The sequence below is a fragment of the Puma concolor genome, chromosome A1, assembly GCF_028749965.1.
Source record: "Puma concolor isolate L17-30 chromosome A1, mPumCon1.1.hap2, whole genome shotgun sequence".
NCBI classification, from domain to species: Eukaryota; Metazoa; Chordata; class Mammalia; order Carnivora; family Felidae; genus Puma; species Puma concolor.
This window is the reverse complement of record NC_141667.1, coordinates 46,916,143-46,932,740: the sequence shown is the minus strand read 5'-3', so window position 1 is coordinate 46,932,740 and position 16,598 is coordinate 46,916,143. Positions and strand designations below refer to the sequence as shown.

The 16,598-nt window shown below is 48.0% G+C and overlaps 1 protein-coding gene across 1 annotated transcript in view; it reads right to left on the bottom strand.

Annotated features, from left to right (window-relative positions):
• Nucleotides 1-2,979, bottom strand: part of GALNT10 (polypeptide N-acetylgalactosaminyltransferase 10) — a 226,692-nt gene extending 223,713 nt beyond the window's left edge. Inside the window, exon 1 of the mRNA XM_025924183.2 lies at nt 2,689-2,979. Coding sequence (XP_025779968.1) covers nt 2,689-2,847 — 159 coding nt within the window. The 5' untranslated portion in view covers nt 2,848-2,979. The remainder of the gene's footprint in view (nt 1-2,688) is intronic.
• Nucleotides 2,980-16,598: the final 13,619 nt, after the last annotated feature.

The window sequence follows — 16,598 nt, the reverse complement described above, 5'->3', positions numbered from 1 at the left end:
TTTCCAGCAGATGATAAATGCTCTTAACTTGAAACTCTCCATCCTTCAATCCACTGGAGAAGTCCAAGAGTTAAAGGGCTGCTCAAACAGTGGGTATGTTAGCCCTCAGACCCACAGGGAATATATTTTGCATTTGGATAAAGTCCTGTCAGCCTTCCCTCCAGGGCCCCCGTGGTTATTTCTACCAGAAAGATCAACGAGGTGTGCTGGGATAATTCTCAACAATTACAAGAGTGACAAGCTGAGCTCAGAACTGGTCAGCCCTGTCGAGAGAAGCCCTGTGTGCTCAAGATGCCAGATTTCCCAGATAGCAGACTAATGGGTTACATCCATGTTCCAGTGCACGGGGATGAGGGATGGAACCCCATCGCTCTGAGAAGTCAGCCTCCTCCCTCAAGGCCAGCTGACATTCAGACAAGGGACTGGGGGCCAAGCCCAGTGCTGTGCATCTGCAGGAGAGTGAAACAAAAAGTGGCTGTGTGGAAATTTGGCAGAGTGTTCCCGAAAGGGAGCAGATGAATGCTGAATCCCACAGCACCTAGCAGAGCTTATCATTGGGGAAACAGCTCCTTTCTGCTACTCCCAGGAAGCAAAGGAGTTCCTTCAAAGCAAGGATAATCCATCGGTACCCACCTCAATCACCACCACACCCCTTCACCCCTTCTTCCTCCTCTGCGTGATATTCCAGAGCAAAAGAAATAAACAAGAACTAGACCTTCCCAGATGAGCCTATCTGTCCATCTCAGTTAAGGGCTCTGAGCAGTGCCCAGCTGTTGCTCCCCTCTCTCTGCCCAAAAGGCTGCCTTACTCCATCAATTCCCTCTTGCACAAGTGAGTAATTTACTTTGAAAGCTCAGGCCAAACTGGCAGTTAACCTTGACCTTCTCTCTACACATCTGGGTCTATAGAAAATGAAAATCAGGACGTCTCTGGCATCCACGGCAAATGAAATACGAGGGCTTTCTCCAGGCAGAGGCGGAATGTCAGGAGCTATTTTAGAACTGGCTACAGCCATTCCAAAGGAGAGTTAGTGCTCAGGCAGGGCACTCCCCCCTTGACCTGGGGCTGTGTCCAGTGTGGAGCCCCCACAGGAGGGATGCTAAAAGGGACCCCTGCCCTCAGGCAAGAAAAAAGACGTGGCCGTTGTACCCCTCACTGATTCACTGATGCTATCACAATGCTGGAGCTGGACCAATAACTACATTTCACAGATGGAGAAAAGGAGGCTCAGAGAGGGAGCTGAGAGGTGATCAAGGGCACACACAGCAAGTCAATGGTAGAGTTGAGGACAGAACCCTGACCTCCTGACCCTGATGCCAGTACAGGGAAGTGAAGAAAGACTTCATGAAGGAAACACCAATATGCACACAGAATTTAAGGGGAAGAGGTCTAATATGGCTGTCAGGGTTTGAACCAGGGTGGTAAAAGAGTTGAGGAGCTTAATTTCCAAACAATAAGAGCTACCAAAGAGATGAAGGAGGCCTTCCAGGATGGTTTGCAACAATTACCAGAGTGACAGGCTGTACTCAAACTGGTCATCCCGGTAGCAAGCAGCCCTCTGTGCTCAAGCAGCCTGATACTAGGAAGAGAAAGAAAAACATCAACCTCAAAAGTCAGTCTCTTCCCTTATCCTGCCAAGGATAAGTCAAGTTGGACAGTGATGGACAAATTATCCACCAAATTATGGGGCCAAGGAAATCCTGTAAGAAAACCTGAAATGTCCCACTGTGTGAAACAGTTCAAGCATGCAAACACTCACTGGCGCCTACCTACCCGGGAGCTGGGGAGGTAGGAGAGCTCTGATAGAGCTTCTGCTATCAGTCTATACGTACGTGTGACACAACAGACACACACGTGGGGGAGTTCAGAGGAAGCAAGAACAATTAAGGTCCTAGACTTGTGCAAGAAACAACACACCTAGTCAGATTGGACAAGTTCAAGAGGGATCATGTCCCATCTCCAAGAAGGGACAGGGAAGGCACCTGATGTTCCAACCTCAGGGCACCCAGGCACAAACACCTCTGGGAATTTGGGGGAATCCATCCACCAGAATCCCTGCTTCTGGACTCTTGAGAAGGTCAAAGGCAGCAGGCCCCTCAAGAACCAGGAGTCTCCCCGCCCCCCCTGCCCCGCACAGTGCATCCTCCAACAAATCCACAGATCTGGGAAAGAGGGAGGGTGAAAAGGGGGGACGGTACACAAATGGGGAGAAGAGGGAGACCTGGTGTCCCACTGAGCAGGGAACACAGAGATCAGCAGGTGAGGGAAAAAGCGGAAAAGACCTGGACGCTAAACAGAAGGACTGGCAGCTCCTGAAGAAGAAGTCATCCTGGGATACAGGCGTACAGACAGGACCTTCCAAAAGCAAGAGCTGCTGAAAGAGGTAAGGGGATACCAGACACGAAAGGAAAGGAGAATGGTAACCTACAGTAAGAAACACACCTTCAGACTGAGCAACAGGAGTCTGTCTCTAGTTCTGGTTCTGCCTCCGACTGACGTGGGGTCTCTGGACAAGTTCCTGTCTTTCTCTGGGCCTCAATTTTCCCAATCCCCAAAATGGGAAGAACAGAAGAGTCTCCGGCGCTGACACGGAGAAGGCAGAAAGGGAAAGGTGGAGGAAGGAAGCGAAGGCTACAAGTGAATACGAGGAGAGAGGGTTCCCACCCCCACAGCAACTGGGGGACTCACCAGTCCGGCCGCCGGGACCACCGCCGCCCCCGATCCTCCGGGGGTGCCGTCGGGCTGCCGCTCACGGTACAGCGCCCAGAGCCCCACGTTGGGCAGAAGGACCAGGGCCGCCAGCACCAGCGCCACCGCCTGCAGAAGCCGCTTCTCCTTCCGCCTCATCGGGGCCGGTCAGCCCCGCCGCGCCCCGCCGGCCCGGCCGCGCGGCCCCCGGCTCCGCGCGTCCGCCCGTCCGCCCGGCGGCGGCAGCAGCTCGGCGAGGAGAAGCTGCCGCGGCGCCGGCCCCGCTCCAACTCCGCGGCACTTCCGCCGCTCGCCGGCCGGGGAGCCGGCCTCTACCACCTCCCCACCGCCGCAGGGGGGGTGTCGCCGCCGCCGCCGCCCCCGAGCCCGCCCAGCCGCGCGCTCAGCGCCGCCCCTCTTCCGCTCGTCCGCCGAACGCTGTGCGCCGCGGGACCCGACCTTCTCGCGACTTTTTCCGATCCGTTCGGGAGCGGCGGAGCCCCCGGGACCGAGCGCTTCCCCCTCTCGGGCTGCAATGGTGCGGCCCGCTCCTTGGCGGCTGCCCCTCCCGCGGCAGCTTTGCGAAAGTCGGGGAGTTGGCGAGTTGGGCGCTAACTGGTACGGGCTGGGCGAAGGTTCGTGTTCGCGCGCTGGGACGCGCGGGAGACCTCCCCCAAGCTGTGCCCGCAAGCTCTGCCCCGTACTCCCCCGAGAATTTACGAGCTCTCTGGGGGGGATGCAAACGGTGCTGGAGCCCTGCGGGACGTTCCGGGCTGTGACTGCCCACCCGCCCTCGGCTCCGCTCCGAGGACCAACTTTGTCCCGGGGACTCAGTAGTCCTAGGCGTGAAATGGAGCCGCAGCTGTGCTCGGCGCGCGCGGATCCGCGGCCGGGCCCTAGTTTTCTTCCTCTCCGAGTTCCGGCGTTAGTTGTGAACGCCCTCTGTGAACTGTGGAGGGCTGCGCCCGCCTGCCACCCGTCTGCTGTCCCTGCAGAGCGGCGGGAGAGGGAGACCAACCTCCATGGAGTTGGAATGCCCGCCGGTCCCACGAATACTTCTGGTTGCTTAGCTCACGGAGCCCTTTCTCGAAAACTCTTGTCGATTTCTATCTCCCGCGCAGCTACTCAGCTAACCATTAGTGAATGCCTACTATGTGCCAGACACTATGCCGGGCACCGTTATGAAATGAAAACAGACTCAAGCTCTGTGGTCTGGGAGCTGAAACAGTAAACGCATAATCGCATTAGGCGGGGGAGTGTGCCCATAACCATGATGAGGGCTCTGAGGAAGTCGGCCGCCTGGGCGCTGGGAAGGGCTGCGGAGCTGGCTCCGACGGTGATGCCTGTCTGTGGCTCCTCTGTGCTCTCCACTTAATTGCTTCCTCTCTGACGTCGAGGGATGAAGCGCCTCTCCCTGCCTTCCTCTTTGCCGGCCCCGCCTGCGCCCTCTTGATTCTTTGGGTCTCCAGCCCAACCGCTGACTTTCATGCTTAGGCATCTCCAGCGTTGGACCACCGACCTCCCATTGCTTCCAGCTCCAGGCTGAGCGATGGGGATTCAGTTGTGTGAAATCATAGCTTGGCTCTGGACATCTGCTACAAAACCTCCAAAACCCCCATCTCTTAGGCTCCAGCCTTCATCCTTCTTGCCGAGACCTGCTGGGGCTGATCAAACATTATTATGTCCTCTGCCCTGCCACGTTGCTGTTTTCCTTTATGTGCTGTTGACGGTGAAGTTCCTTCCACCCTGACAGCTCGGAACCTGCTTGGGATTCTGTCTCTTCCTCTCTCTGCCCCTCCCCTACTCGCTGTTTTTAATATTTTGATGTTTATTTATGGGGTTAGGGAGTTCAGCACAGAGCCTGACACCGGGCTCGAACTCATGAAGGGTGAGATCATGACCTGAGCCAAAGTTGGAGGCTTAACCGCCTGAGCCACCCAGGTGCCCCTATGTTGGTGGAATTCTTGTCCATGTCTAGTTGAACTGCTGCATCCTCCATGAATTCCTCCAAATCTCAGAGGGCTGCAGTCTTTCTCTGAACTTTTGTCACAGTAATGCTTACCTTTTATTAAGGGCTTACTCTGTGCCAGGCATCATGTTAAACCCTTGACACACATTACCTCTTTTAATGCTCACAGTTAGCTACCCTGTGAAAAAGTGCTTTTCTTACCCTCCTTTGCAAATGAGACTCCTTGAAGGAAGCGGAAACCAGAATGAGGCTGTTTTAACAAAGGTTAGATAGCATCACCCCTCTGCTCAGATCCCTCCAGTGGTTTCCCATCTCCTACTGGACTCCTACAAGAAGCTACAAGATCCCCCAAGGCTGTAGATAAATAGCCCTCACCTGTTCTTTCTTCATTGTGTCCAGCCCTTTTGCCTTCTTTCTGTTCATTAGAGCACACGAGGTCCTTTCTTGCCTCCTGGCCTTTGCCACTTGCCACTTGCTGTTACCTCTGCCTAGAAGGTCCACTCTTCTCTCCCTAGATCTTAGCTCCATACCTTAAAAAATGTTTTTGGGGGGCGCCTGGGTGGCGCAGTCGGTTAAGCGTCCGACTTCAGCCAGGTCACGATCTCGTGGTCCGTGAGTTCGAGCCCCGCGTCAGGCTCTGGGCTGATGGCTCAGAGCCTGGAGCCTGTTTCCGATTCTGTGTCTCCCTCTCTCTCTGCCCCTCCCCCGTTCATGCTCTGTCTCTCTCTGTCCCAAAAATAAATAAACGTTGAAAAAAAAATTTAAAAAAAAATGTTTTTGGGGGAAGCGCCTGGGTGACTCAGTCAGTTAAGACTCCGACTCTTGATCTCGGCTCAGGTCATTCATTATCTCATGGTTTGTGGGTTTGAGCCCCACTACAGGCTCTGTGCTGACAGCTCGGAACCTGCTTGGGATTCTGTCTCTTCCTCTCTCTGCCCTTCCCCTGCTCGCTCTCTATGTCTCTCTCAAAATAAATAAACTTAAAAAAATGTTTTTAAAATTATTTGAGTGGTAAAATATACATAATATAAAACTTACCATTTTAACCGTTCAATGGCATTAAGTACATTCACATTGTTGTACAATTATCGCTATCCATCTCCAGAACTTTTTCATCATTTCAGACTGAAACTCTGTACCCATTAAACACTAACACCCCATTTCCCTTCCTCTCGACCCCTGGTAACAACCACCATTCTACTTTCTGTCTTTATGAGTTTAACTACATACTTCATACAAATGGAATCATGCAATATTTGTACTTTTGCGTTTGGCTTCTTTCACTTAGCATAATGTTTTCGATGTCCATCCGTGTTGTTGCATGTATCAGAATTCCATTGCTTTTAGTGTGGCGAACTAATCTTTGACAAAGCAGGAAAGAATATCCAATGGAAAAAATACAGACTCTTTAACAAATGGTGCTGGGAGAACTGGACAGCAACATGCAGAAGGATGAAACTAGACCCCTTTCTCACACCAGTCACAAAAATAAACTCAAAATGGATAAAGGACCTGAATGTGAGACAGGAAACCATCAAAACCCTAGAGGAGAAAGCAGGAAGAAACCTCTCTGACCTCAGCCGCAGCAATTTCTTACTTGACACATCTCCAAAGGCAAGGGAATTAAAAGCAAAAATGAACTATTGGGACCTCATGAAGATAAAAAGCTTCTGCACTGCAAAGGAAACAATCAAGAAAACTAAAAGGCAACCAACAGAATGGGAAAAGATATTTGCAAATGACATATTGGACAAAGGGCTAGCATCCAAAATCTATGAAGAACTCACCAAACTCCACACCCGAAAAACAAATAATCCAGTGAAGAAATGGGCAGAAAACATGAATAGACACTTTTCCAAAGAAGACATCCAGATGGCCAACAAGCACATGAAAAGATGCTCAACATTGCTCCTCATCAGGGAAATACAAATCAAAACCACACTCAGATACCACCTTACACCAGTCAGAGTGGCTAAAATGAACAAATCAGGAGACTATAGATGCTGGAGAGGATGTGGAGAAACAGGAACCCTCTTGCACTATTGGTGGGAATGCAAACTGGTGCAGCCGCTCTGGAAAACAGTGTGGAGATTCCTCAGAAAATTAAAAATAGATCTACCCTATGACCCAGCAATAGCACTGCTAGGAATTTAATTAAGGGATACAGGAGTGCTGATGCATAGGGACACTTGTACCCCAATGTATATAGCAGCACTTTCAACAATAGCCAAATTATGGTAAGAGCCCAAGTGTCCATCAACTGATGAATGGATAAAGAAATTGTGGTTTATATACACAATGGAATACTACGTGGCAATGAGAAAGAATGAAATCTGGCCTTTTGTAGCAACATGGATGGAACTGGAGAGTGTTATCTAAGTGAAATAAGTCATACAGAGAAAGATACCATATGTTTTCACTCCTATGTGGATCCTGAGAAACTTAACAGAAGACCATGGGGGAGGGGAAGAAAAAAAAAGGTTAGAGAGGAAGGGAGCCAAAACATGAGACTCTTAAAAAGTGAGAACAAACTGAGGGTTGATGGGGGGTGGGAGGGCGGGGAGGGTGGGTGATGGGTATTGAGGAGGGCACCTGTTGGGATGAGCACTGGGTGTTTTATGGAAACCAATTGGTTTATGGAAACCAATTTTAGCCACACTAAAAATTTGACAATAAATTTCATAGTAAAAAAAGAATTCCATTGCTTTTGAAGATATAGTGATATTCCATTGTATGTATATACACACTTTGTCTATCCATTCACCCACGGATGGAAGTTTGGATTATTTCCACCTTTTGGCTATCCTTAACAATGCTGCTATGAACAGCCCTGTTTTTTATACTGCAGTTGATAACACAGTATTTATGTAATTGAATTTCCATGTCTCTGACAAAAGTGGAAGTTCCTGAGTTGAAGATAATGTTGCAAAATTCTTTTATGTGCTTTCCCAGCAGAAGCACAATGCTAGAAACAGAGTAGCGAGAGTGATCCTTTTACAAACATGAGGCTCACTTTGCTCCTGGGAACTTGCCTGGGACTTCCCATTTGTTAGAATAATCTCTGAGAATCCTCAACACAGTCCATGAGGCTCTACCCGATCTGACCCGATTTCCAGACTTCATTCTCTCTCCTTCCCTTCCAGTCACACTGGTCTTCTCGCTGTATTCCTCAAATGCACCAAGTTGATGATGGCCTCTGGGCTTTTGCAAATTTGCTGTGCTGTTGTCTAGAAATCTCTTCCTCTAAACCTTTGCTTGGTTCTCTCAGGAACCAGACCAAATGTTCTGCCTTGGAGAAACCCTCCCTGACCAGCTGATCTAAAATATCAAAGAGCACCCCATGTCTATTTGCTTTATTTTTCTTTAGAACAGGTATCATTTTTGGTTTCCTCCTCTAGAATATGAGCTCCAACCAAAGAGGAACTTTATATATACAGACATAGATAGATATAGATATATAGATATAGATATAGATACAGATATAGATATAGATATAGATGATATAGATATAGATAGATATAGAGTTGTCCTTTACAGTATGTCCCGCCTCTGCTAGCACATACTTCTCCTTTGGGGGGAATCAGGAAACTGGTACTCCTTCCAAGCAGAGGTATCTACAAAAAGAGTGCCCCCCCTTCCTTGAGCCAAAGCAGCAGGAGCTGAGCCAGGGCACATGGATTTCAACTCATACTCCTGCTCAGAGCAGACAAAACCAAGCTGTTCCCAGGCCTGGAACACAATAGGTGCTCAATAATTACAGGATGAGTGAAGTATAGCAGCTGAGGTCATGTACTGGAAAATCTTCAGTGTCTCTCCTCCCCACCCCTTCTTCCAGCTCCCTAGAGGAGTCTGTACAAAATTGGATTTGAGCTTTTTCTTGTGTCTTACTGAGTGACTTCTTGATCAAAGCTGCACGCCAGCTCGGTCAGCCTTCAATGGAAACTCTAACCCATGAACCCAGCTTTAATCCCAGGCTTCTTTGATCACCCTCTACAACGTAGGATGCTGAGGGGAGCTCCTGGGGCTTTATCCCACTCACTAAGATGATACCATTTGAGACATGTGGGCAGCCTATTACCTCTGGCTGTTTTTCTGGGAAATCTGATCTGGTCACTGAATAAAACTGAACAAGATATGTTACTCTCAGACTGACCTATCCTAGGCCCATTATGGGCATTAAGTGAGATAATGTGCATAAAGGGCTTACTCCAGATGCTGGTGTGATGAAACTAGTAACTGACTGAAATAAAAGTCCAGCACCACTAGGAACACTGAGGAGGGATGAACAGGATTTCAGCTGCAGGGCAGGAATTTTCACCAGTGGCCTGGAGCCTCTGCAATCTCATCTCCTATCACTTTTCTGTCACTCACTCCAAATCAGCCACACCCACCTCCTTCCCGGTTCTGACCCTACTCCACTCAATCCAGCCCCAAGGCCTTTGAATTAGCCCCTGTCTCTGCAGGAACGCTGATTCCCTGATCTTCCTCCGTTGTTCCACCCTCTCATCCTTCAGATCTTAGGTTAAAGTCACTTCCTCACAGAGACCCTCCCTGCCCACCCACCTGAAATACTGTCACAATGCTTTACATCTTGTTATGTGTTCTTCATAGTGCATATCCCTCTTAGCCACAATCTTATTTATTTGCTTATTTACTTGTTTATAATTGAGTTCTTCCGGATAGAATGTCAGTTGCATGGAGCAGAGACCTTGTCTGCACATTCCCTGCTATATCCCCCAATACTGCAACAACATACCTGACACACAGAAAGGATTTAATATCAACATTTGATGAACGGTATCTCCTCTCTTGCCCCATCTTCTCATCTTTTCTTTCCTTCCTTCCTTCCTTTTGTCCTCCTTCTTCTCCTTTTCCTTCCCCTCCTCCTCCTCCTCCTTCCTCTTCTTCATTTTGTTTATTTGTTTTGAGAGAGAGAGAGCATGCATGCATGAGCATGAGCAGGGGAGGGGTAGAGAGAGAGGGAGAGAGAAAACCCCAAGCAGGCTCAGCACTGTCAGTGCAGAGCCTGATCTGGGGCTCCATCTCATGAACTGTATGAGCCAAAATCAAGACTCCGACGCTTAACCAACTGAGCCACCCTGGCGTCCCTTTTCTTTTTTTACAATAAGCTGCTTGTTCTCTTGTTTACTTTTCTGTTTTCCATCCTGTCATCAGTCACAGGCAGATCTTTCAGGGTCCCCTGAGACATACTTCAGCAAGAATGGTCAACCAGAAGAGAAATGATAGAGGCGGGCCCTCATCCTTCCTGTTGAAGATAATGAAAACCTTTTTTTACTAGATGTCTTCACCTTGGCTTTCTTAGGGTCCTTTGTTGCTGACCCCATTTGTCCAGGGTTATCCCCTCAGGCCGGTCTGGTCTAGGCCTGAGCTGAGGGGGTGTGAAAATGGAACAGAGCGGCAAGCCAGGGGATGTTGGTCTGCAACTCAGTGTACCTCAAATACTCTTTAACCTTGGCCACATCCTTTAGATGTTCTGAGTCTCAATTTCCTCATCTGAAATGGGGATAACTATGACTCTTTAATGATACAATTTCCAAGCTGGCAGGACAGAAATCTGCTTGACCCTAAGCAAAACCTAAGAAGCTCTGGGTGTTGGACTTCTGTGCCTTCTTGGTCTTTCTCTCCTTGGAGATCATCAAGATCAGTATGTTCTTGAAGCAGCCTGCCTACCTTTCTTTATGGACTAAGCTCCCCATTCGTGTAACTTCTTAGCAATGCCTGTCCTTAACAGTCACAACGTTTATGGCTCCTGGGTGATTGTCCTCCACTAGACTGTAAGCCCCTTGAGGACAGGGGCTTACATCATGCATAGATGTTGTTTGTTGTTGGTTGGTTGGTTTTGCTCCCCAGGATACTCTTATTGTCTAGTGTAGTACCTGGCCCAAACAGGTTCTCAGCAAACACTTGGGAAATAAATGAATGAATCAATTAATCAATCAAACACCCAGCTCTTTAAAACCTGCACTCAGGAAACTCATTAACACAGGGGTCAATGACCCAAATTGCTATCTCTACCAGATTGATCATTTAACAAGGCTCAAACTTCTAATATAGAGGAAGAGAACAAAAGTCCTGGAGCTGAAATTTCTCCAGCTGGCTCCCAGCCTGGATCAGTCCAGACTTTGCTCTTAACTTCCTGTGTGGCTCAGACAGGCTACTCAAATTCTCGGAGCATCAGGCTTATTATGTATGGGCCCATGAATGTATGTGATAGCAGGAATTAAAGAGGTCTAGATAAATATAGAATATGGTTGCATTAAATACAGCCATCCAACCAGATGCCCTTTGAGGTCTTTTTAAATTCTAAAATTCGGGGACTCAATCTCACAAGGTAGGGTGGGAGAAGGGGAGCCAGACATGGAACACCAGCTCAGGTGGTTCAGTCCAGAGTGTGCATTTAGTGGCATTTCAGCTCTAGTTTGAATAAAAAGAAAGAGTTTGCAGGATGCCTATTTGAAATGACCTCTAGACAGAAAATTGTCTGTCTCTCTCTTGGAGTCTACTTTGTCATTTCCACAATGAGATGCCAATTAAGCCAGTCCTGCCAACTATAAAGGAATGCTGCTGAATCAAGGCAGCACATGTGGAAGGGGCTTCAGGTAGGATACATTTTGAAAGAGCAAACAGAGAATGCCATAAATCTCAAAAAGTAAATCTACTACGTCATGAGGTGGGTACATCTCAAACAGAGCATTAGTCGGCAGTGTCAGACGCAAATATCAGGTATATAGGGAGCCATCCTCCTCCTGGAACTGCCACTAAAATAAATATTAGGGCTTGGGAAATGAGAGTGCTTCCTGTTCAATTACTTTTCATTTTTGCACAAAGGGGAAATGTTGTCTAAAAACACAAACGGAGAGGTGGTGGGGTGCGGGAGAAAGGGGCTTCTTAGGAGTCTGAGACTCTTGGCTCCCATCTGTGCACACCTCTGTACCATGAAGGGTGGAGTACTCTATGGCCCAGTGACCTCAACCTTGGCGATGCATAGAATCACCAGGGGACCTTTTAAAATTCCAGATGCCTGCCCTGCATCCCAGAGCAATTAAGTCAGAGCCTCTGGGGGTAGGATTCAGCCATCCCCAGGTGATTTGTCTGCAGTCCAGTTTGAAAGAACCATTGCTTAAAGGCTTTCAGGGCTCTAAAACCCTCCTAGGGTTTCTTTTTGTCCAGGCGACAGGTCATCTGATGTTCCACTAGGTGGCACCTTCCAGCAAACTTCAGTGGGTCCAGAGAGGTCTCAGGTAGGTCTAACTGCAAAGAAAGAATTCAGAAAACAATGCTTGTGCTCCTTACTGGCTATGGGGGAGGGGAGGGGGGGTCTGCACTGTTGATGAGCGGGATGAATTTGTTGGTAAAAAACTTTCTGGTGAGTGTTGGAACCAAAGAATATTACGATGCATCTCTGCTAGGAAACAGGTCCAGAGAGGGGAGACAGCTTCATCCCTTAAGGGCTGGGCTCACCATTCTCCAGTGAACTCTGGTGTCTCACCCCCAATATGTCCAGCAACAACAAAAAAACCCTGCCAAAAGTCTTCAACAAGCCCTGTTATGGGCAGTAGTGGACATCTGTTATTTTTATCTGGTTAGTTGACACCACCCTGATTTTCCTTGAGGATTTACTTTCCCTTATCTCAGCTGGGAGGTTAGATCAGAGCGGACTTCACCCTTAGCTTCTGGTTTAACCAATCAGAGCACGCTATTCCTTTCCGCTCTAGTGATTGGTCCAAGGATGGATACCTGACTTACCTAAGGCACATTAGAACAATTGCCTTCTGTGGTTCTTACGCAGAGGCTATCAGGAAGTAGTAGCCACTTGCGGATTGGCTTTAGGCCCCACCGTGACGAAGGTACTGGACGTCTTAACCTGTGTCCTCTGAGCTTCTCCTGCCCCAGAGCCGGCTATATACAATACGTCGATGGGCTTCCTTGCTCACTGGTTCCCTGTTGGGGTTAGAGCTTAGACAGCCAGGGCAGGATTTCAGAGGGAGAGAGAAGAACTAAATCAGATGTTTCTTTTCCCAACTTCCTTAATGGGATATAAGGGCTGGATGTGTCTGCACTAAAGGCCACACAGCTCTGGTCAGGCAGGCCTCCCTCCCTGGATTCAGTCAGCTGCACCTGCCCTCCCCCTTCAGGCCTAAGGCTGGACAGCACCTATTGTTTCTTACCCCAGGGTACTGCACTCTCCCTGGTGGTTCTCCTGTCCTATTGTCCTCTCATTAAACTCTCCTCACGTTTCCTGGTGTGTGAGAGCCAGAGACCCTGACTGAATCAGGTGGAGAAGCTTCCTGAGAAGCCGAGAACAGCACCAACAGAGAAGAAAGTGGAGCAGAGAGATCACCCAGTTACCCAAGCCAGCCCCTGACGTCATCCTTGCCGCCACTCCAGCTCACCTCCCACGTTCAAACAATTACCTAATAATGCTGATTTTATGGCCTAATAAATTTTAAAGTTATACCTTCCCCTCTAGGCTTACTACACGAGACGTATTTCAGGTGCCTGCAAGGAGAACCCTGCTACCTCAAATGGCCGAATTCCCTGCCTTGGGAACCAGCCTCCATCCTCATCTATGGACTGGCCTTGGCCTAGGATTTGCCCGACCCGGCTAGAAAGGATGAATGGAGCCTCCCAGATTCTGTCTCCGAAATTGGAATCAAGTGCCACAAAGGGAAGAAGGCAGCTACTGCTGGTCCCCAAAGGTGGACGTTCAGGTAACATCAGGGTGGAGATTAGTCCTGGGCCACACACAAGGAGAAAGCACAGGAAAGCAAAAACCTCGGAGAAACACCGGAAGTACATCAGTCAAATGAAGACAATAGAGCAGGAGTGCAAGGAACAGAGGCACCGAGAGAGAAAACGACGCACGAGAACCACCTCGGCTCCTGGTTTTCTAGCTCCAGTGCTGGTTTCCGGGATCCTGCCTGCATCCCTGCCCTGGGGCTTCTGCAAGGTTTCCTGCTATATTCTTTTTCCCCGAAGTTGTGAGTGAGTTTCTGGCCCTTCTGATCCCAGGAGCCCTGGCCTTGGTACCCTAATCTCAAAGTCCAGGTTAAAGCCTTTATCACCGCTCACATGAATTGTTGCAATAGTCCCCTAACTCCGCTGCCGCTTTGGGCCCGTATCCCTTAGCCGTCCCCCTCCCCGCCAGCGGTGACTATTCCGGTGTGCAAATAGTCGGTGACTATTGCCATGTGTTTCCCCGTGGCGGTTTCATTGTCTTCACCATTGAGTTCCCGCGGCTGGCCTTGCGCTTCGTGCGAAACAACCTTACTTAACCATGTTGTCTCTCACCTCCATGGCCTTGCTTATGCTGGTCCCCCTTCCAGGACTATCCTTCACAGCCTTCTGTGGATGAATTCCTACTGAGATGTCATTTCCTCCCTCGCTTATGCACTGACTTCTGCTCCTCCAAGAGCCCCTTCCTCTTTTTCCCATAGGACTTGTGTAATTTCCACTTTAGTATTTACATGTTAATAAAGATGAGGATGAGGATAATTATGGAGCTCTTATTACATATCAAACTCTTAGCTAGCACTTTACAAACGTTATTTCTTTTAATCCTCACCAAAACCCTATGAGGTAAGTTCTGTTACTATTCCTACATTCCCGAAGAGACACCTGAAGCAGGGAGGTGAAATGACTTACCCAAAGTCACACAGGTAGGAAATGGTGGACTTAGGTCTATTGTTCATCTCTTCCTTAAAAAAAAAAAAAAAAAAAAAAAAAAAAAAATTATCGGCTTCCAGGGCTCAGTTGGTTAAGCATGCAACTCTTAATCTCTGCTCAGGTCATGATCTCGCAGTTCATGAGATTGAGCCCCGCATGGGGCTGTGGGCTGACAGTGCAGAGCCTGCTTGGGATTCTCTTTCTCCCTCTCCCCCCTGCCCTCCCACTCGCATGTGCATGCTCTGTTTCTCTCAGAGACATAAATAAATAAACTTAAAAATTATTTTAAAAAATAGCAGCTTTATTGAGATATAACTCACATGTCCTACAATACACTCACCCACTTAAAGTGTGCGATTCAGTGGTTTGGGGTATATTCACAGAGTTGTGTGCAACCACCACCATAATTTTTATTTTATTTGATTTTATTTATTAAAAAAATTTAATGTTTATTTATTTTTGAGAGAGAGACAGAGACAGAGAGACACAGCATGAGTGGGGGAGGGGCAGAGAGAGAGGGAGACACAGAATCCGAAGCAGGCTCCAGGCTCTGAGCTGTCAGCACAGAGCCCATCACGGGGCTTGAACTCACAAACCGTGAGATCATGACCTGAGCTGAAATCAGACATTTGACTGACTGAGACACCCAGGTGCCCCCACCACCACAATTTTAGAACATTTTCATCACCCCCGAAAGAAACTCATAGTCATGAATTGCTCATTTCTTGATGCTCTGCTACCAGTTAGTCTGGGACCCAGCATAGAGCATGTTCTCAACCAGCACTTGTTGAAGACTGGGTAGTTACCCCAAGTTAGAGGACAGTGGAAGGTGGAAGACAGCCTCTTTGTGCAACACTCTTTGCATCTAACATCAAACAAGGATTTGCCTGATTCTACCATTTATTGATTTTATGCTGTTTCTCTAATTACAGCCACCACTTATTATCTCTTACATGCCATGCCATGCATTGAGTGACGTGTATACATTATCTTATCAATGCTCACAAGGACACCTAGAAGGTATTTTTGCATCCATGATACAGATGAGGAAACTGAGGCTCAGGGATTTCGTTAATTTGTGTAACATCGTACAACTTAGAATCACCATCATCTTAACATTAAGTACATTGCTAGTGTGTATAACTGAACACTGAACCATGTCTAGGCATTATGCTAAGTTCTTTATGTGCAACACCCATTTATCCATATTAGCCATTCATGCAACAGATATTAAGAACCTACCCCGTACCAGGCCCTATGGCGAATGCTAGGGATTCAGTGGTGGGCAAACAGATAAATCCACAGTCTCACAGGGCTCATGGTCTGGTGGCAGAAAAGGCATTCTAACAATGAACACACAAATAATTGTTTTAGGTGGGAAGAAGGAAGGTCCTCATGGTTATTAGGTGCAGATCTGGTATTAGAACCGAATACTATTGAAATCCAAGTTCAAGAAATTCCAAGACTCTTTCTGCCAAGTTACACCAGCGTGACTCCCTTAGGCTGATCTAAGGAGACTTTGGGTTTGCTTGCCCTGGAGGAGGTCTGCCACTTCCTACGGGAGGCCTTAATGCACAATACAACAAAGGCTCACACACACACACACACACACACACACACACACACACACACTTAGAAGACCCATACCTCCAACTGGAGAGAGAGCTAGGAGAGAAGCAATGCGGCGCACCTTGCAAATGCTTTCTTTCCTCAGCTGGGGGACTCAAGTTTGAAGAGCATTTTTCTATTCGCTGTGTTGTGCATTTGCTTTTATCATGTAAATGATTCTGAAGATCACTCCACTTAAACATGTAGAGACTGTCCCATTTTGTTTTCCAGTTGCAAAGTACTCCATGATGTGAACAAACCAGGGTTCAAACAGTCCCCTGCAATAGACATCTGGAGTTGTTTGCATTTGAGGCTAGTGAAGTAATAATGCCTTAATGAATAATTGGGTGTATGTCTTGTTCGTTAACATGGAGGTGAATCTTCAGGGGAAATTCTTGAAAGTTGGATTGGGTGAATCAAAGGGTAACCCCTTCTTTAGTTTTAAAAGATATCGCCTAGCTCCCTACCAACAAGGGTCGACTCCTTTTGCACTCCTACCAACAATGAATGAGAGTGCTTGACCCCTTCACATACCAGACACACGCAATATTTTTTTTAAGCACGCATTTGATAATAAAGACCTACACTCCCCAGTTTCTCTTAAAAATTGCAAGATCAGGCAAATACTGGGCCTGCTTTCCTGCAT